Source organism: Ursus americanus, chromosome X (assembly GCF_024610735.1).
Source record: "Ursus americanus isolate L20-20 chromosome X, mUrsAme1.1.p, whole genome shotgun sequence".
Taxonomy (NCBI): Eukaryota; Metazoa; Chordata; class Mammalia; order Carnivora; family Ursidae; genus Ursus; species Ursus americanus.
Genome location: NC_142164.1, coordinates 82,413,577 through 82,434,377, shown reverse-complemented (window position 1 = coordinate 82,434,377; position 20,801 = coordinate 82,413,577). Strand labels below are relative to the sequence as shown.

The 20,801-nt window shown below is 46.9% G+C and overlaps 2 protein-coding genes across 7 annotated transcripts in view; one reads left to right on the top strand and one right to left on the bottom strand.

Moving 5' to 3' along the window:
* Positions 1 to 5,707, bottom strand: part of ZNF182 (zinc finger protein 182) — a 30,749-nt gene extending 25,042 nt beyond the window's left edge. For 5 of the 6 annotated variants that reach the window (XM_045790885.2, XM_045790884.2, XM_045790883.2 and 2 more), the window contains exons 1-3: positions 2,294 to 5,707; positions 1,864 to 2,049; positions 905 to 963 (exon numbers count right to left, since the gene is read on the bottom strand). In XM_045790885.2, coding sequence (XP_045646841.2) covers positions 905 to 919 — 15 coding nt within the window. In that variant the 5' untranslated portion in view covers positions 920 to 963; positions 1,864 to 2,049; positions 2,294 to 5,707. The remainder of the gene's footprint in view (positions 1 to 904; positions 964 to 1,863; positions 2,050 to 2,293) is intronic. The other variant, XM_045790882.2, reaches the window with a different exon arrangement.
* Positions 5,708 to 7,355: 1,648 nt separating this feature from the next.
* On the top strand, positions 7,356 to 9,985 carry SPACA5 (sperm acrosome associated 5). The gene is made up of 4 exons (XM_087860310.1): positions 7,356 to 7,595; positions 7,975 to 8,133; positions 9,616 to 9,681; positions 9,798 to 9,985. Exons 1-4 carry the CDS (start codon positions 7,439 to 7,441, stop codon positions 9,917 to 9,919), a joined length of 504 nt encoding a protein of 167 aa, XP_087716436.1. The 5' UTR covers positions 7,356 to 7,438; the 3' UTR covers positions 9,920 to 9,985.
* The last annotated feature ends 10,816 nt before the right edge of the window (positions 9,986 to 20,801 follow it).

Here is a 20,801-nt window from a genome sequence, read left to right as displayed (position 1 = left end):
ATTCCTTTTATATGACATTCTTGAAACAATAAAACTGTGGTGACACAGAACAGATCTGTGGTTGCCTGAGGTTACAGGTGGGGAAGGACGGAACCATGAAGGGGTAGCATAAGGCTTTTTATTTTGGCCTGATGAAACTATTCTCTATCCTATAGATTAGTCACACCCACCCGTATTCGTGAAATACCTTCATCTCAGCACTGACTTTAACAATGCCAAATGTGATCACATTTATTGTACTGGGCAACAACAACAAAATCAATATTACTGCACACTAATTTAAAAAAAAAATTAGCAAAGAAAAAAGATGGTTGGCTGTGAGCATCTGCAGGACTCCGTCTCTTGGCCAAATGAGAATCCAAAGTCTGACTGATAAAATTACTTCGGGAAAATGATTTCAAGAAAAGCAAGTTCCCTAAGACATTTCATTCTTAAATTACACCTTGACATTATGTCTCCAGCTCGCTGAGAAATGCCATAAGAAATATCAGCAGGAAACCAGGGACTGCATTTATCACCAGGCTGTGGTTGAAGACAATTCCACCATCTACATCAAGACTCAGAAAAGAAATGCCGCAGAAGGCAATTACAGGAAACCTTTACTTCCCTGAGGACTTGTGTGCTCTCTCCCGATGAGTAAGGTGAGCCAGCTTCCTAATTAAGTTTCCCTCTAGCAGCCAGAGGCTTGGAGACAAATCTGTAAGTCAATGTTAGTATCTGTCACACCCTAAGTCCTCTCCACATGCCTACATTCTAACTTGGCCTTGCTCCTGTCTCTCATTTTTCCTGATCCTAATGCTTATTTACAAATAAGTTCCTATTTCATGTCAGAAATTCCTACATAGCTCATCACATCCATGGTAAAAAAAAAAAAAAAAGAGGAAGGAACAGACCACATACTTACCTGGGGTTTGGCCATTTCCTGCTCTTCTTGGGAAAAGGCAGAGATATGTGGAGGCTGAGCTGGAAGAATGGAGAAGTGTACAGCATATGAGAGAACCCATCAGGCTTATCTGCCCAGAATTACCTGCCTAGGAACCCCCTCACATAAGCTGGGCATGAGGCCACTCTGTAGAAGTTTGGGCAACCGTGTAGTCTTAACAACCACCTGTGTATTCTTGACTCTTTTCCTCACCTGAGCATGTAACGCAAAATGTTTTTTTTTTCTATATATACTTGTGTACTGACCCAGAAATTGTATTTTCAGGCATTTTCCTAAATGAAATAATGTACTCCAATGCATCACAATTCCCCTATAAGTACCTTCATCTCAGCATTGATTTTATAAATGCCAAAGTTAATCCTATATGACTCAAAATAAGAGATTAATAAGGAAATACAAGGGGTGAAATGCTACATAGCTATTAAAAACATTGCTGTATGGAACTGTGTGCTTTAGTATCTGTGTACTTTTCTGCACATATATCTGAATTAAAAGTTTTTAAAAATGTCACAGGATAAATTAAGCTGAATCCAGTAAACTTCTAAATGAAAAAAAGGTAGGTTATAAAACTGCAGGAACCCATTTCAAACTATATGTGAAAGGTTTAAAAACGCACACCCCTCATACACACTAAAAACTGTCTAAGAAGGGATGTTTAAATGGGGGGGGGCGATAAAATGAATTCCTTATGGTTTTCTTTTCCTCTTTTTAATTAATCTGTAATTCAAATGTGCTACTATTGTTAAACGCCAAGAAAACTGAACTTTTAAAAACTATCATCCTCCCGACGTTTTAAGCCCGACAATCCCCCCCAGATCCCCCCCAGACCCCGCAGCACCAGGCCTCGCCCACCCCACCCCCAAGCCCCAAGCCCCAAGCTCTGAGGTGAGTCCTCTCAGGTGCCTCTTCCTTCTCCTCACCTCACTGGGGCCGGCTTGCCCAGGAGCCAGAAGGAAGCCTTCGGGTGCAGATCACTTCGGCTGGAACATTCACACCAGGCCCCTACCTTGGGGCGTGGGCAAGGGGAGAGGGGCACAGGGAGAGGTGGGGCGCGCCTAAGAAGGGGCCTGAGGAGTGCGTATGAACCCTTAGCGCAGGTCACTGTGCTGGAAAATGTGTAAAAGTCAACGTTTAACAAGCCCCATTCAACCCTGACTAGCCCCATAACTTTGTCCACCATCGTGCCCAGAGACCTTCATTCGGTCTCCCATCACTCACCCCCCAACTCCCCACATCAATGACCCCCCCAATCCTCCTTCGTTCGTTCCCCCCAGAAGTCCCCATCACTCAGCCCATCACCTCTAGCACTCGCTCTCTCAACCCCTCTCTCTCTCTCTCTCTGTCTCTCACCCTCTCGACAATAGATTTTCTGCTCACTGCAGAGGAGACCAGTGCAAGAACTGGCCCTAAGAAGCACTTCCGCTTCGGGACCAACTCGGGCTCCGCAGCCTACAGGGCTGCAGCAGCCGGGTGTGCGCACGCTCAGTGGGGGCTTTGAGCCCGCGTCCGCCAATAGTCAACACCAGGCCCCCTCCCGCCCCCCTCCCGCCGGCCCCACGCGAACGCGGCGGGGCCGCGGCGCTTGCGCGGAGGGAAGATGGCCGCGCCCGCGCCGTCCCAGCTTTATGATGGCCGCGCCCACCGGGGCTCTACACCTCGAGGGCTGCCGTGAAGAGCAGGTGTTTACTTTGTTCTGCGGAGGCCGTCATTCCCGAGACTTCGAAAACCATTTTCCTTATGGCGGGGAGGGGAACTGCCCAACTGAGGAAAATTCTGGCAGGCCGGAATTTGGTGTCTTGAAGCCGAAGGGCAGCATCGGGTTTACAGGTGTAATTGAATAGGAAGACGGGATGCGTGGCAGAATTGCCCGGCGCGCACAAAGGCTGGGAGGTAGGTTACACTGGCTCCATCCAGTGGCTAGAGCTGGGAGTTTTGAAGGACGGCATACAGACAGGCTGAAGGATAAATAAACGGCGACCTAGGACGCGCACACCCCGGGGTGAAGGGAATGTGTTAAGCAGTGGCTGGCGGGTTGCTTTCTCTGGATGGGCGGGAACGAAATCCTTTCGTCGGAGGTGTCAATTTTGCTGACCAAAAGGAGCCGGCCATATGAATAGCCGAAGCAAAGAGCTTTCTGGTGGAGCGCAAGGCTGTTGCAAAGGCCCGGAAGCGAGACCTAATTCGGTGTGTTGGAGAAATGCAAACTGGCAGTGTGTTGGGAGCGTAGGAGGTGTGAGGCAGGGAGAGGTAGGTGGGGGGCCAGATGCCGTAGGGCCTCCTCTGCCAGGAACAGAGTTCATGCTTCATTCTAGACAGAACGGGAAGCCATAAGAGGGATAAGATTTGTTTTAAAGACCCATCAGAAGCAGTCTCGCATTCTTGTTTACTGCGAGTCTTGCACCACTAGAACATGAGCTTCACGGGGATTTGCTTAAGCACCTCCTGTATGACAGACAGTATTCTAGACATTGGGAATATAGCAAGGAAGAAGACAGAACCAAACAAACATAATGGAGACAGCCTGGTTTCAAACCCCCAACCTACCAGCTTTGTAACCAAGAGCAGAACTCTTCTCTATGCTGTTTCCTCATCTATAAAGCCGGGACGATGACAAATGAACCGATAATTGTAAAGATTTAGAACAACGCTTGGCACATACCAAGTGCTACATGTTTTAGTATTGTTATTTTTTTAAGATTTTTATTTATTTATTCGACAGAGACAGAGACAGCCAGCGAGAGAGGGAACACAAGTAGGGGGAGTGGGAGAGGAAGAAGCAGGCTCATAGTGGAGGAGCCTGATGTGGGGCTCGATCCCAGAACGCCGAGATCACACCCTGAGCCGAAAGCAGACGCTTTAACCGCTGTGCCACCCAGGTGCCCCTATTATTTAAATAAAATTAGGCATGTATAGGTACTAAGGTTTTTTTAATAAAAAGGAAAAAATTCAAAGATAACCTGCAGGCTGCTTTGGAGAACAGACTACAGAGGGCAAGGGGGAACGCAGGAAAAACAGTGTGGCTTCTGCCAACAGGCCCACTAAGTGATAATGGGAGCTCAGACCTAGCTCAGTATCTTCTGTGTGCCATACACCGTGTGAAGTACATGATATGACCTGCCTCACGCAGTCCCCACTATCTGTGAACAGTCCCATGGCCTGCACTTGTCAGAGGAGGAAACTGAATCCCAGAGAGACTAAGTAACTTGCCCAAGGTCACACAGTTTCCCAAGGTTGGATCCTTAACTTCTACCCAATAATATTCTTCTTTTGTTTATTCACTATCCCACAGAACTTCCAGAAAGTATCTGTGCAGGTCCTCATCCCAGAACCATTAAAACTAGCCAAAGAATGTTTTTACCAGAAATCTAGATGGAGCTTCTTGGCAGACAAAGCAAAGAGAGAAAACAGAGGAATAGCTCCTATCTCTTGCTCCCTAAGGGATCAGCACTTCTTGGGTACAAAACATGTCAGTTCTCTCTGAATGCATTAGAAGGTGACAAATAGGAAGGGCCAGGCCCATGCGAGCCTGGCCTCTTCCATCTTACAAACATCATTCCCACCAACTTGTACACACACCCCTGTGTGTAGAGAGAATCCTTTAGGGTTGGTGGGTATTGGGGTACAGTGATGGCCAGCTCCAGAAATGTCCCTGAGCCAGGGATACACCCCTCAAAAGCTGTCCCAGGATTCACAGTGCACATCCACAAGCTACGTGAGGCCAGCCTTTCTGTGCTGAAGAGCTAGGACTCCCACTCTGTCCTGGGCATCCTCTGCCATTAGTCCCTGCGGATGCAGCCTCCTCATACAATGGTCTAAGCAGCAGGTAGCTAGGTGAAGGGGTATGGGAAGCAGACAGCAGCTGGCCCCACCACAGAGTCTGTACGATGTGACACTCCCACCCAAAGGTCCCCCACCTCACCAGTGAGTCATCACAATTGCTCTCAAGATACATTTCATCAAGGGGTGTCTGGCTGGCCCAGTCAGTAGAGCATGTGACTCTGGATCTTAGGGTCATGAGTTCAAGCCCCACATTGGGTGTAGAGCTCACTTTAAAATAAAAGATACATTTCATCAAAACCATGGAAGTGTGGCCAATTGTGAGCAGTGATTTGGGACCATAAGGTAGCAGGTAAGTTTGTCAGAGCAATAGCACACGAGCCACTTCTCTGGTGACCTTGAAGCTGGCGTGCTAGCCTTGAACTACCTGTTTCCAAGGGAGGAATCCCCTTCCATTCTTTTGAAGCCACTGGTATTTGTAGTATATACCACCACTGGTATATGAATCCTGAACAATGTCAGACTTTTCTGTCTTGGCCAATGCGAGTGTCATTAAATGGGAGACGTATGGGACTGGCTGAGGCAGGGATGAATAATGGCGAATGAAGGACAGATTGGGAGTGAATGGGAGCAAGGAGAGACAGAGGGTGATGGGAGGGAGGTGAATGAGTGGAGTGGAGTGAGAGTGGGTGGTGTGGAGCCGCACGAGGGAATCACCATGCAATTTTGAATTAGTTGGAGATGATGGGTGAGACTAAGTGATGGGAAAATGAGGCATGGGCTAAAGTGACCAAAAGTGAAAGTGGGAGCAGACTGAGTGAATGGAACAATTCAAGACGGTGAACATGAATGGAGTTGATAAAGCAGGAGAGTGCAAGTTGTTTTGAGAACTAAGGACCAGAGTGCAAATAAACGATGGTTTATGGGGCATGTTAAGAGAGAGAGGTGAATTTAGGGGGAGCATGGAATCAAATGGGGGTAATGTGGGGCATAGAGGGAAGAATGGGGAGCACAAGGGACAGAGAAGAGGGACTGAAGATGTATACATGGTGGAATGTGAATACGTGAATCAGGTTGAGTTTGACTGGCGACACTCTGAGGGAGAAGGGGAGTGGCTAGAGGTGAATGAGGGGCAGACTGGGATTAGATAGGGCTGATGTGGGACTCCAGGAGTGTCCAGGGATCCCAGTAGCAATCAGCCCAGGTGAAGGAGCTGCTGCGTGTGCACGAATGGAGCTAATGTTGGGCACAGTGAGAGGGAATAGAAGCAAAGAGAAGGTGGTGAGTCACTGTGGGTATTGTGAGCCAAAGGGAAAGACGAAGGTCACATGGCCCCAAGTGAATAAAGTGGGGGAACATGGGGCCCAGTGTTAGCAAAAAGTGGTGAATTCAAGGCAGAGTGTGACTCAATGAAGGTACTATGGGGCAGAATGGAAACAACTAGACATGAGATCAGGTGCAGAACAGGAGTGGTAAGCGGGAACAGGGGTTACATTGGAAATGAATTTCAATGAATGAGATTAGTTCAATGAATGAGAGGCAGAGTGAAAGTAAATGGAGTCAGTGAAGAGAAAGTGAGGCATGGGGCTGAGCAAGCAGAGAAGGAGACTCTGCAGGTAACTTGAACTCGTGTTTGGGAGGAATACAGGGAATGGGGGTAAATGTGGGAGCAGTGTTGGAGAGAATAAAGATGAAGAAGGGGCAGAAAGAGAGTGAATGAGGGAGAGAATGAGGCCCAGAGTCCATGAACCGAGCTGAAGGGTGGGCCACGTGAGAGTGAATGGGAGTCACTTCTTGCGGTGTCAAGAAGCAGAGGGGAAAGTGGAAACTGAGAGTCTGAGAGTGAACGGAGGTGAAGGAATACGATGTGAGAGAACTGGGGCCATGTAGGGAGAGGGTTAAGGAATTGTGGCAATATGAGGCCCAGCGTGAATGAAGGGTAGTGGATGAGAGGCAGCGTAAGTGAATGGGGGGGTGCTGGAAGCTGGAACAAGAATGGAGGGGGAACAGTAGTAGAGGGCGCTTCTCTGTGTCACGTGTCATGTATAATATGTGATGGAGGGCAGAGTGTGACTGAATGGGGCAAACGGGGGCCCGATTCCAGGAAACTGGGGTGGAACAGTGCGTCGTAAGTGAAGTGAAGGAGGTGCCAAGAATGGGTCAATGGAGGTAACAAGGGGCAGAAGGCGAGGGCATGGTGGCCATATTGTGCAGAGTGTGAGAAATCGTGGTGGTAGTAGGCACAGTGTAGTGAACAGAGCTGACCGCTGAGCAGAGTGGGGGAATGGAGGTGGCGAGGGGGCAGAGTGAGTGGACATGGAGGGAACCAAGTGGTACAGCATGATTAAAACCAGTGGAGTGGCACCGTGTCAAGGGAAGTGGGGGAATGTGGGCTGATCGTGAGGCCCAGGGCCTGAGTCCTGTCTGTCTCTGTGTCTCCAGCCCCTCTCTTCCTGCATCTCTTTCTGACATTTCAGGGTTTCTCCCTAGTTTTGCCTCCTGCCATCTTTGTGTATAGGTCAGTATCTTTCTTCTTCCTTGTGTGTCCATCTGTAACAGAGGTGGCGCTGGGAAAGATAGTGAGGTGTCCAGCCCTCTGGCTTCCGTGTTCCAGAATCTATTACATGGTATTTGCTCATAGAGCCCGGAGTTCCAGAACGCCCCTAGTTCTGAAGAGGGCGGCGTGAGTCTGGAGCAAAGAGTTGGCTAGGAGGGCCTATGGGTGTTATAATGCAGACCTGGGTCACTGTGGCGGTGACCCTGGCCACACTGATGGTCGCCATCGTGGATGCAAAGATCTACGAACGCTGTGAACTGGCAATGAAGCTGGAGAGAGCGGGCCTCAATGGCTTCAAGGGCTACAGCATTGGAGACTGTGAGACTCCAGCTGCCCCAAGTCCCACCCACAGCCCGAGCTGTCCACCACAATCAGACCCGCCCCCCTCCTTCTCATTTATCACTTCCCCAGGCCAGGACATGATCCTCTCGGCCATCCCCGACTGACTTACTCTAAAGTCCTTACCATCAATGCCTTCACAACCATCACTCTCACTACCATCAAAGTCATCACGAGTACTCTCACCCGTGCCATCACTCACAGCTCACCAGAATCACCAACATCAACACCACCAGCAAACCAAGATCATCACCCCCACAACTGAGATGACAACCATCCCTGTCCCCTCCCCCTCATCCTACCATCCCCTAGTCCCAGGACTCATGGCGACCTCCTATCTACCTTCTCCCTGCCCCAGGGCTCTGCATGGCACACTATGAGAGTGGCTTTGACACCTCCTTCGTGGACCACAATCCCGACGGCAGCAGCGAATACGGCATTTTCCAGCTGAACTCTGCCTGGTGGTGTGACAATGGTGTTACACCCACCCAGAACCTCTGTCACATGGAGTGTCGAGGTGAGGCAGCACTGGGGACACCCTAAAGCCCTGCCTGGCCCCACAGCCTAACACACAGAGTGCAAGGTTGCCTAAGCTATAACCTCCAGTAACAAGCAGAAAAATGATAGGGAAAGGAGCACAGCTGCCTGGGCTGTTAGAGACACCATCCCGTGTCCTTACCGACTATGCTGAGATGTGGTCCAGGTCAGGAGGGCTCGGAAGTTCTACACCTCCCTGAGAATGGAGGCTGCAGGTTTTTTTTCCCAGAAAACAGGAAACTTAGCTCCATGTGGAATACAGGGGGAGATTGTCCTGATTTGGGGTTGAGGTGGTTCAGGCCCTGAGGGAAGAAACACATATCTGCCTGTAGGAACAGAAATAAGGTATATCTGTGCAGAAAGGAGAGAGCTTTCCAGACAAGAGTGTGGTAGTATTGAGGACAAAATTTAATAGCGGTAGTTGTTCAGGGTTGGCCAAAATGGTGCTTGAGGTTGTCCAAGACAGACCAAAATGGGGACTGAGGTTATTAGGGGCCAGGCCAAATGGAGGTTGAGGTTGTCCAAGTCCTGCTACAGTAACAGAAGAGGTTACCCAGGATTGGCCAGCTTGAAGGGTGAGGTTGTCCACGACTAGCCACCACAGAGGTTGAAGCTATCTAGGACAGGGTAACATGAGTAGTAAGGTTTCTCAAGACTAGCTAAAATAAAGGTTAAGAATGTTCACTTTGAGTCAACATGGAAGTTGAGGTGGTCCAGGATCAGCTGTAATGGAAGTTGAGGTCCTGGAATGGTCAACATGGAGGTTGGAATTATTTATAACTAGTCAAAATAGCAATTGAGGTTGTCCAGGACTGGTCAACAGGGTGGTTGAGATCATTAAGCAGTCAGAAGGGCAGTGAAGGTCACCCTGTTGAGCAGGGTAGGATCATCTAGAACCAAGCACCATGATGACGGAGGATGAATGGAATTCGTCAGCATGGAGATTGAGGTCATTTGTAACCAAAGCGGCAGTTGAAGTTATCCAAGACCTGACAACATAGTGTTTGAAGTCATGAAGACTGATCAACCTTGCAGCTCAGTAGCTTCCCAACCAGCCAACATGGTGGTTAAGGTGATGTCAGACCAGCTGCCATTGCAGTTGAGATCATCCGTAACCACACAAAATTACAGTTGATGTCATCCAGAACTGGCCAACATAAAGTTTGAGGTTGTTAGGATCAGGCAGTATGATGGTTGAGGATATTCATAACCAGACAATATGACCGTCAAGATCATCCAGGATCCATCAATGTGAGTTAAGGTTGTACAGAACCAGCCAACATGGCAGTTGAGGTTAATTCATAACCAGCTGACAAGTGAATCAAGGTCACCTAGAATCAGTCAATGTAGTGGTTGAAGTTATTCAGGCTCCAAAGAATCCATAACCCCTGGGCCCACCATACATTGTCACCCTGTCCCCAATGCACCAGATCACTATGTCCCTCTCTTCCCTCCCTCCCAGACCTGCTCAACCCCCATATTCTGGATGATATCTTGTGTGCCAGGCAGGTGGTATCCTCGGAGAATGGTATGACTGCTTGGTAAGTTCATAGGTGTGGCTTGGACCCTGGGTAGCTGGGATAATGGCACTGCCACCCTATCAACCTACCCACCTCACCCTTCTTCCCTCCTTTCATTTCCCAGGGATTCATGGATCCGGCACTGTTCTGGCCATGATTTATCCGAATGGCTCAAGGGATGCAATATGCACGCCAAACCTGATGCCAAGAAAATTAATAATTCATGACTCAGTTTCCCAGAAGTAGAGATTTTTCTCTTCCTTTCTTTTCTTTCTTCCGTGGATTTAATAAAGGATGGTATCTATAAACAATGCAAGAGTCCTCTAATGCCTAACTCTCTTCATTTTTCCAATGACTGGAGGTACCCCCATTTAATCACTGCCCGCATACATTCAAAGCTCTGATCAGGGACACCATATCGCTTGGGGTGAAGGTAAGAGCATAGCTTCTCCTGGGTTCAAATACCATCTCTACCACTTAGGAGCTGTGTTGCATTGGGCAAGGCATTTAAATTCTCTGTGCCTCAGTTTCCTCGTTGGCAAAGTGAGGATGATAACGGTAGCAACTACTTCATGGGATCATTGGGAGAATTAAATGAATGAATGTTTGGAAAGCACATAAAGTGCTTGGTCCACAAGGCAGTTATTGGTCTGGAGAGAGAAGGGTGGAATGAGGGGCTATGAAAATTGGCTCTCCTTAAAAAGCATCACTCTTCGTAGAAGTCACTACTTCAATTAAGGTAGATACAGTCTCTCCAGGGAAAATAAGATTGGTTTCAGCTTACACAGGAGACTCAGTGGGAATTAAAGTGTTCACATTCTCCCACATCGTCCGATACCTCCCTATTCTAACATTCGGCCCCCCTACTCCCTTTTTCACAAGTAATCCTAAATTTCAAATGACACGTGAGAATTTTGGCCAGGAATTCAATGGATGCACAGGGTAGTAATTTCTTTTTACAGAATGCCTGGATTTGGGTCTGTGTCTTGGGCAGAGAATTTAGGAATTGAAACTTGCCATTCTTTCTCTTTCTACTGGACCCATCAGAAGCAGCCATCCCTGTGAGGAAGCAGTCCCTCATGTCTTTCGTACTTTTTGGTTGGGTCACCTACCCAAAGCCTTGTTTTCAACGTTTACTTCATCCAAGGTAAGCACAGATGATCATTAAGGCAGATATCCACCAATGTGAGAATGACCGAGCCCCCTTCCTTAATGCCAATTTGATTTCTCCTGCCTTCAGCCCCAACCAGCCTAGATGGCCAAATTTCACACTTCCCTGGGGATCTATAAAGGGTGCCATCACTCTGGGTACTGATTTCTGTATTCATCAAAAGCAGCAAAAATAAACTCTGCTGAATCCAAGTAAAAAGTAGACCTCCTAAAATCCTATCAGGTAGCTCACAGCATTTCTGGGAAGACTGCACGATCAAGCCCAGAGAGGGGCAAGGTCCACACATAGAAACAAAGCCAAAATCCTGACTATACTCAGTCGGTTGGGCGTCTACCTTCGGCTCGGGTCATGATCCCCGGGCCCTGGGATCGAGCCCCGCACTGGGCTCCTTGCTCACTGGGAAGCCTGCTTCTCCCTCTCCCTCTGCCTGCCACTTCCACTGCTTGTGTGCTCTCTCTCTCTCTCAAATAGAAGAGCCTTTCAGGAAGGCTGAAAATGGGGTGCCTGGGTGGCTCAGTCGGTTAGGCATACGACTCTTGGTTTCAGCTCAGGTCATGATCTCACCCCACGTCGGGCTCCACACCGAGCATGGAGCCTACTTGGGATTCTCTCCCTCTCCCTCTGCCCCGCCCCAACCGGCTCATGCATGCATGCTCTCTCTCTCTCTCTCAAACAAAAAGGAAGGCTGAAAACAACTGAGGTGACCAAGAGAATAAGCAGAAGGATGAGGCAGATTGTAACCTAGGTCCTCACTACTTCAATCCAAGATTATCATGAGACAGCAACTCACAAAACTAGCAATTCGGAGTTAGCAAAAAAAAAAAAAAGTCCCATCCTCGAGGAAGATATTTCTCAGCTTTTAAAGGTGTCCAGCCCTCATTCACCCACTGGGGTCTTACTCATCTGTCTGTTTCTTATTTACCTGTATAACTCAAACTTGGAACTTCTCTATGATCCGAAGTCCTCTGTTCTCCAAACAGGTCATCACATCGGTTTGGTCACAGGATACCCTGTAATGGAAATGATAGATGACTTAGGTGCATCCGTGTGGGTTTCACGGCCTCAACATAAGTAGGAAGGTACATTTTAATAAGTATAAATTTCACATGAGAGATGAAAATACAAACACCGTATCCAGCCTAGGAGGGATTAGGGATCTTGAATCCCTGGAATTTGAGGTCAAAGTATTGAAACACTTCAGAGATGGAAAGCTATCCTATTTGGTGCACTGTGAATTACTCAGGCAAGCCATGCTCACCTACAGAGACCAGATGGCTATAGCTTCCTGGCATCACAGCTCTGTAAAGTGTCCTCTGAGAAGAGTCTAGACGATTCCACTTCTCCTGGGTGAAGTCCACAACCACATCCTCAAATGACACCAATCCCTGTCACGGCATCCTTCTACTCAATCAGTTTGACAGAAATACAAATGAGAATATACTTTAAGCTAAAGGGAATATTCTTCAGAGAGAGGCTACTCTTTAATAATTTCAAAAAGGTTTCTCAGGTATTTTTCAATAGCGATCTCTAGTGAAGGGCTTTTATACTATAGAAACCATAAAGAACTCCTACAGATCAAGATGATAAATATAGGCAACACCATAGAAAACCTAGAAAAAGATTTGAATGGATATGTCACAAAAGATGATATCCAATTCGCCAGTAAACCTATGAGAGGGTGCTCGACATCTTTAGTCACCAGGGAAATACAAATTTAAACCACAGTGAGGCTGGTGATGGGACAGGCTGGTGATGGGTAGTAAGGAGGGCATGTATTGCATGGTGCACTGGGTGTTATACGCAACTAATGAATCATCGAACTTTACGTCAAAAACCAGGGATGTGGGGCGCCTGGGTGGCACAGCAGTTAAGCGTCTGCCTTCGGCTCAGGGCGTGATCCCGGGGTCCTGGGATCGAGCCCCACATCGGGCTTCTCTGCTGTGAGCCTGCTTCTTCCTCTCCCACTCCCCCTGCTTGTGTTCCCTCTCTCGCTGGCTGTCTCTATCTCTGTCAAATAAATAAATAAAATCTTTTAAAAAAACCAGGGATGTACTGTATGGTGACTAACATAATATAATAAAAAAATATTATTATAATAAAAATAAATAAATAAATAAATAAACCACAGTGAGATATCACTATATACCAACAGAACGGCTAAAAGAAAGACCAAAACCCCAAATGTTGGCGAGGATGTGGAGCAACTGGAACTCTCATATGTTGCTGGTGAGAGTAAACTATAAAATAGTACGGCCACCTTGGAAAACATTTCAGCTGAACCTATTAATGCTGAGTGTATACCTAACCTAGGACCCAGCAGTCCCACTCCTACATATATATCAAATGGAAACGCACGTATATATCCAACGGAAATCAAGCCATGTACGAGAATATCCACAGAAGTATTATTTGAAATAGCCAAAATGGAGACAGCCACCAGCCGCAGAATGGATAAACAACTGTGATGTATTTATACAGCAGAACAGTACACAGTAACGGAAAGAACCAACCAATGATACACAAGATGACAAGGATGAATCTCAAACACATCATGATAACTGAAAGAAGCCAGACACAAAAGAACAAGGTATGATTCCATCCATGTCACATGCAAGAACAGGCAAAAATCACCTATGCTTATAGAACTGAGGAAGCATTACCCGTGAGTCAGGGCATAGTGATTGGAAGTGGCATGAAGAGGGCTTCTGGAGGACTTGTCACTTCCTGTTTCTTGATTCAGGCACGGGCTACACAGGTGTTTCCAATTTGTAGTTCATGTACGTGTACACGTTATACCCTTTCCTCTGTATGCTACGCTTCAACAAGATGTCAGCCCTCCAAATTCTTAACGAAGTAATATTCCCATAATATTTCCATAAAAAATAGTAAGACAAAGATATAAGAACAACAACAACAAAAAATATTTAAGAACCTACAGGAAAGGGGCACCTGGCTGACTCAAGTTAGCAGAGCATGACAGTTGATCTCAGGGTTGTGAGTTCGAGCCCCACCTTCGGTATAGAGATGACTTAAAAAAAATCTTTTTAAAAAAGAACCCACGTGAAAGAGAGCCATGTACGGAAAAGAACAATTCACCAAAAAAGGAAAGAATATGAAAAGATACTCAACCTCATTGCTAACTGAATAAACACAAACAAATGAAATGAGATATTTTAACTATTAAATGGTAAGGATTAAAACCATGACAAAAGGATTAGAAAGGGTATTTCACTCATAGATAGAGCTAGAGTACTATGCTAAATGAAATAAGGCAGTTAGAGAAAGACGAATACTATGTGATCTCATTCATAGGTGGAATTTAAGAACCAAAACAAACGAACAAAGGAAAAAAAAAGTCAAACCAGGAATAGAATAGAGAACGAACTGATGGTCACCAGAGGGGAGAGGAGTGGGAGAACGGGGAAAGTAGGGGATGGGGATTAAAGAGTACACTTCTCATGATGAAAAAAATATAACAGGGACGCCTGGCTGGCTCAGCCGGTTAAGCGTCTGCCTTTGGCTCAGGTCAGATCTCAGGGTTCTGGGATGGAGCCCTGAGTCAGGCTCTCTGCTCAGCGGGGAATCTGCTTCTCCCTCTCCCTCTGCCCCTCCCCCCCCACACTCATGCTCTCTCTCTCTCTCTCTCTCAAATAAATAAAATCTTTAAAAAAAAGAGAACAGAAAAAGTTTTAAAAATAAATAAAAGTACTGAAAACAAAGAAAAGAATAATGAGGAAAACAAAAACGAATAAATACAAAATGAAACATCTCTTTCCACCAAAAATAAATAAATAACAAAATCAAAATATGACAGGATTAGGAAGGATATTTTCATTCATTACTGGAAGCATAAAATTGCACGAACTTTTCAAAACGTAATTTGGCAAGGTCTGTGAAGGTTCAAAACATGCCCAGCTTTTGAACCAGAAATTCTAGAAATGCTCAGCACAGTACAACAACAGGACAAGAAAGATTACTGCCATGTTATGCATCGTGGCACATGCACACAAGACAAAAATACGCAGCTGTTCAAAATACCTGTCTTGACAGTGAACTGTCTTCTATCGACAAGTATTCACAGAGTGGGGACTATCCCAGCTACGCGAGTAACTAGCTCTGCAACCCCACGCCACTTGCTTATCCGTTCTGGGACTCCGTTTCCTCATTAGTAGGATGTGGATGTTAAAGGTTAAACCACTTCTCAGGGTGGTTGTGAGGACTGAGGTGGTCATGTGTATAAAGTACTTAGTAGGGGGCGCCTGGGTGGCTCAGTCAGTTAAGCGTCATGTCGGCTCAGGTCGTGATCCCAGGGTCCTGGAATCGAGCCCTGCATGGGGCTCCCTGCTCCGCGGGAAGCCTGCTTTTCCCCCTGCTTGCGTGCTCTCTCTCTCTCTCTCTCTCTCTGTTAAATAAATAAATAAATAAATAAATACGTACGTACGTACGTAAATAAGTAAGTACGTAAGTGCCCAGTGCAGTGCAGGATCTTTACGTGTTAGCTCCTGTTCTTGCCACTAATATCATCCTCTTCCTCATCGCCTGTATTATCATCATTACTCCTACTACCTTCATCAGTATTACTGTGTAAAGAGAAAACGGGGAGTTGCAAAACAGCTGGTATATTATGAGCAAATTTCAGCAAAGGAAGGTCTCTGTCAACGATATGCTTTTATTGTAGGTAAATATAAAGAAGAAGGGACAGAGAGAGGTAGAGATGGAAGTTAAAGTCACTGTAGAATTGGTTATTGGGAATGAGTGATGATATGAAATCTTGAGACATTTTCTCTTTTTAGATTGTACATTCCTAAAAGAGTTTGAGTTTTGGGGGCCACTTCTTTTGTAGTGAGAGGGGGAAAATGACAAAACAATATAGACATTTTTAAAAGGGGCAAAAGGGACTGGCGTCCAGGGGGCTCAGTCGGTTAAGTGGCTGCCTTCGGCTCAGGTCGTGATGCCAGGGTCCTGGGATGGAGCCCTGCAATAGTCTCCCTGCTCCGTTCAGCAGCCAGTCTGCTTCTCCCTCTCCCTCTGCCCCTCCCCACTGCTTGTGCGCACTCTCGCGCTCTCTCTCTCAAATGAATTAAATACATACATACGTACAAAGAGCAAAAGGGACATAGTCCGGGACATCATGAATTCTCCACTTGAAAAGGAACAAGGCAGACCTTTGGATCACTCCAGGTTTGCTGAAAGCTCAGATGAGAAAAAAACTTATTGGAGGGGAGGTGGGTGGGAGGATAAGTGAAACAGATAAAGGGGATTAAGAAGTACAAACGGCCCGTTATAAATAAGTTGAGGAGAGAAAAGTACAACATCGGGAATATCATCAATAATACTGTAATAACGTCGTCTGGGGACAGATGGTGACTACACTTACTCTGCTGAGCATTGCATGAGGTAGAGAATTGTCGAATCAGTATGTTGTACACCTGAAACTAATATAACATTGTATGTTAAATTATACTTCTATTTAAAAAATACTGGAAAATAATTTGAAGGGTATGGGGTTTACTGGTTATTTCTTTTTTTTTTTTTAAGATTTTATTTATTTATTAATTCGACAGAGATAGAGACAGCCAGCGAGAGAGGGAACACAAGCAGGGGGAGTGGGAGAGGAAGAAGCAGGCTCATAGCAGAGAAGCCCGATGTGGGGTTCGATTCCATAACGCCGGGATCACGCCCTGAGCAGAAGGCAGACGCTTAACCGCTGTGCCACCCAGGCGCCCCTTACTGGTTATTTCTTGACCATTAAGGTTTTATTCCTGTACTGACCCAGAACATGAGAGCTGCTTGTGCTGACATGGCTTTGGTTTCCTGAAGTGTCACATCCTTTTAGTTCTGTCCCAGCAGGACACCTCTGGCTGGTATGAAGACATATTTTAAGTCACACGCACAGCAATCGTCTCCCTGGGATTATCACAAGATTGCTGATGAGGACATGGCTGACCCATTAGAGAAGTATCTTGAAAGCTCAACATCAGGAAATCTTTGCTTCAGAGCAAGTGGCTTACTTTCTCTCTATAAATAAAACAAGTCAGTGTTTCTCCCCTTTATGTCACAGCTTCCAGGAAATAACTGTAGCTCAACATAATTATGTAGGATCCTATGACCTACATGTATACATTTCAACCTTGCTTTGGTATTGCTCTATTTCCCTAATCCTAACCTTTCGTGTGTTTATACATGTACATTTATAGTATAAATAACAATGTCAACCCCATATATAAAGCTTATTATGTGTGTGCCAGGCATCGTTCTAAACACTTAATATTTTTTAAAAGATTTTATTTATTTGAGAGAGAGAGAGAGCACAGAGGGAGAGGGAGAGGCAGAAGCAGACTCCCCGCTGAGCAGGGAGCCCATCACAGGGCTTGATCCCAGGACCCGGAGATCATGACCTGAGCTGAAGGCAGACGCTTAACCGACCGAGCACCCAGGTGCCCCCTAAACACGGAATATTAACTCAACTGATCTTCACAACAACCATAAAGGCTTAGGTATCATCATCATCATTTTACAAATGGGGAAACTAAGCTACAGAGAAGTTAGAGACTGCCTAAGCTCACAAAGCTATTATGAGCATTTAAGCCCCAGAGCCTGTGCTCTTAACCACTACACATTACTGCTTCTTTGCTTTTAAGTGTTTTAACATTGGTCAGGGCGAAGGGAGCAAATAAGAACTTACCTGGAAATCAGTCATGTCTGCCTTATGGAGATAGGGCAGTGGCCTAGAAAAGCAAAGCTGTTGAGAGGGGAGAGAAGAAAAGAGGAGAGTTTGTAATAGCATGGAGAAATGGAAAGTTCACCAAATCCTCAGGCTAGCAATCCAGAAACGCCAGCTGGTTAAATGGCCATGCCGTAGCCACGAAAAGCAGGAAAGAACATTCGTTTGGCCCACAGAGCCCCATCATTCAACAACACCGCTCTGTCACGGACCTCACAGACCTCCGAATACTCACCCTCACCCATCACTGACTCTAGACACCCCGTATTACCCCCAATACCCTCATTATTTACCCCCACGGACCCCCATGACGCACCCCACAGATCCCCGGTCACTGACTCTAGAGACCTCGCATCACACACCCCACCCCCTAGAGACTCCATCACTCACCTTAGAGGCCCCCCATCACATACCCCCAGGGACTTTCACGACCCATCTCAGAGCCCCCCTCCAAGTACTCACCCGGCGAATTCGCATCTTTACAAAGCCCACACTCGCACGTGCCGCTCCGCCCGCAGACCAGCGCTGCCTCCCCGCCGCTCCGAGTGAACAGTCCGCCCTCCATCCCCTACTCTTCCTGTTTTCACCTGGATTCCGGCGAGGTCCGCCTGGAGTTTCCCCAGTCACAAGTCCCTCCGACAACCACTTTCTTGGTCCTTTACCCCACCGTCCGTGGGGGTCGGCTTTATTCCTCGCATGCGCAGTTGCCCTAGCTGAAGCCGTCGAGGCCAGCAGCCAGTAGCAGCGCCGTGCGTGTGTGGTTCTGCAACAGCCTTGACCTCACGGGGGTGGGGGGACAGAGAAATGGCCGCGCCAGTACACGGGTTTGACAGGGAGTAGACATCTTTCAAAGGTCCCAATTCCGTACAGCGGGGATTGGTGCCTCTGAAAGTTCGGAAGAGATGGGATTTCGGGAGGACTTTGAAAACTTGCCATGAGCGAAGCCCTTGCGCATAGGCTAGTGATGGGCGAGTTATGCGCCTGGTTTCGGGTCTGATGGGAACTGCTCTGGACCAACGTAGGGCTGAGGACAAGACCACCCCCTCCGTGGGAAGATACCATGGCGGAGTTGGGAATGGGGAGCCCGGGAATAGTATAGATATCCCCGGGAACTATTAGTGGGAAGAACGGAGGCAAACCGGGAATGATCCCTTCCTCTACAGATCAGTACCACTGGGGAAAGGGGAGGTTGGAGAACCGGCGGGGAGAGTACGGTCCTTTTGATAGACACTATTGGGCTAGCGGTCCTCAGTGGGAGATACACTAGCGCAGATGGGGGAAATTCCGTCCTAGGAGAAACCAGACCCGTGAAGAAAGTGACAAGGGTAAACCTAAGTGCAAGGAAAGCCAGAGACAAAAGCCTGGGAGGATTGGGGCGACAGCGAGGTCCTAGTTGGAGACTAAATAAGAATCCGAACCTGACGGTGATCCGCCAGGCCCACATTCCATTCCCCTTCTAGGAATCTGCCCCCAGAAAGTTGTGGGAGGGTCGAGATGCCAGGGTCCCTGGGCCCTGTCCTATGGGCCCAGGTCCCGGCCCCCGGGCCTCAGTAACCTGTGGAGGCACAGCCAGGACACAGTGCTCAGGTTCTGGACCTTAAACGCTCTACCCTATTAAACCCACTCTACCACTTAGTCGTGTGAAAGGCAAAATGCACGGGATAATGAAGGAGATGATTTTTCCCCCCAGGCTATTGCAATGGGGAAAACTCGTTAATGAGGAACATCTTAAAGGCAAAGAAAGGGACCTGGGGTTTTATAGAGTGTTAAATAACGAAACTTAACCAAGTAAATTTGAAGATCTAATTGCTTTTATTAAATGGTTCAGGAATTGGGCAGCAGCTCCCCCCCTCCAGTCCAGCAAGTAGAGAGGTGCTCTAAGGAGTTGTAAAAAATGGCAGGTTTGTACAGAAGGGTGGGGGCAAGAAAGTTATTAACAAAAGAAAAGGATTGTTCCAGGCCAGGCCTCGCTCTAGGGGGAAAAGCAAGGTTTCTTATCCTGCAGATTACCTCATCTTTTTTGGGAAGGGTATGGAAAGGGCCCAAGCGGCAGATTTATTGGTGTGGATTGAAAAATTCCTGGCTGTCTGGTTAACACTATACTTCTGCGGGAGGGTGAAACTGCAATTAGATTATGTCTTTGCAGGGGCGCCTGGGTAGCGCAGTCGTTAGGCGTCTGCCTTCGGCTCAGGGCGTGATCCCGGCGTTCCGGGATCGAGTCCCCACATCGGGCTCCTCCGCTGGGAGCCTGCTTCTTCCTCTCCCACTCCCTGCTGTGTTCCCTCTCTCGCTGGCTGTCTCTCTGTCACATAAATAAAGAAAATATTAAAAAAAAAAAAAGATTATGTCTTTGCAGGATACAAAAACACAGATTCGAAGGGGCACATGCACCCCGAGGTTTATAGCAGCATTATCAACAATAACCAAACTATGGAAAGAGCCGAAAGGTCCATCGACTGGTGAATGGATAAAGAAGATGTGAGATATAGAGATATATAGATATATAGGTAGGAATATTACTCAGCCCTCAAAAAGAATGAAATCTTGCCATTTGCAACAGCATGGATGGAGCTAGAGTGTATTATGCTAAGTGAAAGAAGTCAGTCAGAGAAAGACAAATACCATATGATCTCACTCATATGGGGAATTTAAGAAAGAAAGCAGATGAACATAGGGGAAGGGGGAAAAGAAAATAGAGAGGGAAACAAGCCGTAAGTGACTCCTAATGATAGAAAACAAACTGAGGGTTGATGGAGGGAGGTGGGTGGGAGCTGGGCTAGATGGCTGATGGGTATTAAAGAGGGCATTTGTTGTGATGAGCCCTGGGTGTTGTGTGTAAGTGATGAGTCACTGAATTCTACTCCAGAAACCAATATTGCACTGTATGTTAACTAACAAAATTTAATTAATAAAAAAAAGTTATGTCTTTGGGAATATATTTGGGAACTCAGTCTAAGTGACACCATTTTGAGCCTACGGGGCTTTTTTAACAAGAGGCAGATAAAAGGGGCACCTGGGTGGCTCAGTCGTTAAGCGTCTGCCTTCGGCTCAGGTCATGATCCCAGCGTTCTGGAATTGAGCCCCGCATCGGGCTCCCTGCTTAGCGGGAAGCCTGCTTCTCCCTCTCTCACTCCCCCTGCTTGTGTTCCCTCTCTCGCTGCCTCTCTCTGTCAAATAAATAAATAAAATCTTTAAAAAAAAAGAGGCAGATTAAAAAAAAAGTCATCCTTGAG

Bases quoted from the DNA above. Each gene is read 5' to 3' on its own strand.
- SPACA5 (XM_087860310.1), top strand. From the start codon at position 7,439: ATGGGTGTTATAATGCAGACCTGGGTCACTGTGGCGGTGACCCTGGCC. The intron at 7,596-7,974 runs GTGAGACTCCAG...TCCCTGCCCCAG, and splicing joins GGGCTACAGCATTGGAGACT to GGCTCTGCATGGCACACTAT. The intron at 9,682-9,797 runs GTATGACTGCTT...TTCATTTCCCAG, and splicing joins GGTGGTATCCTCGGAGAATG to GGATTCATGGATCCGGCACT.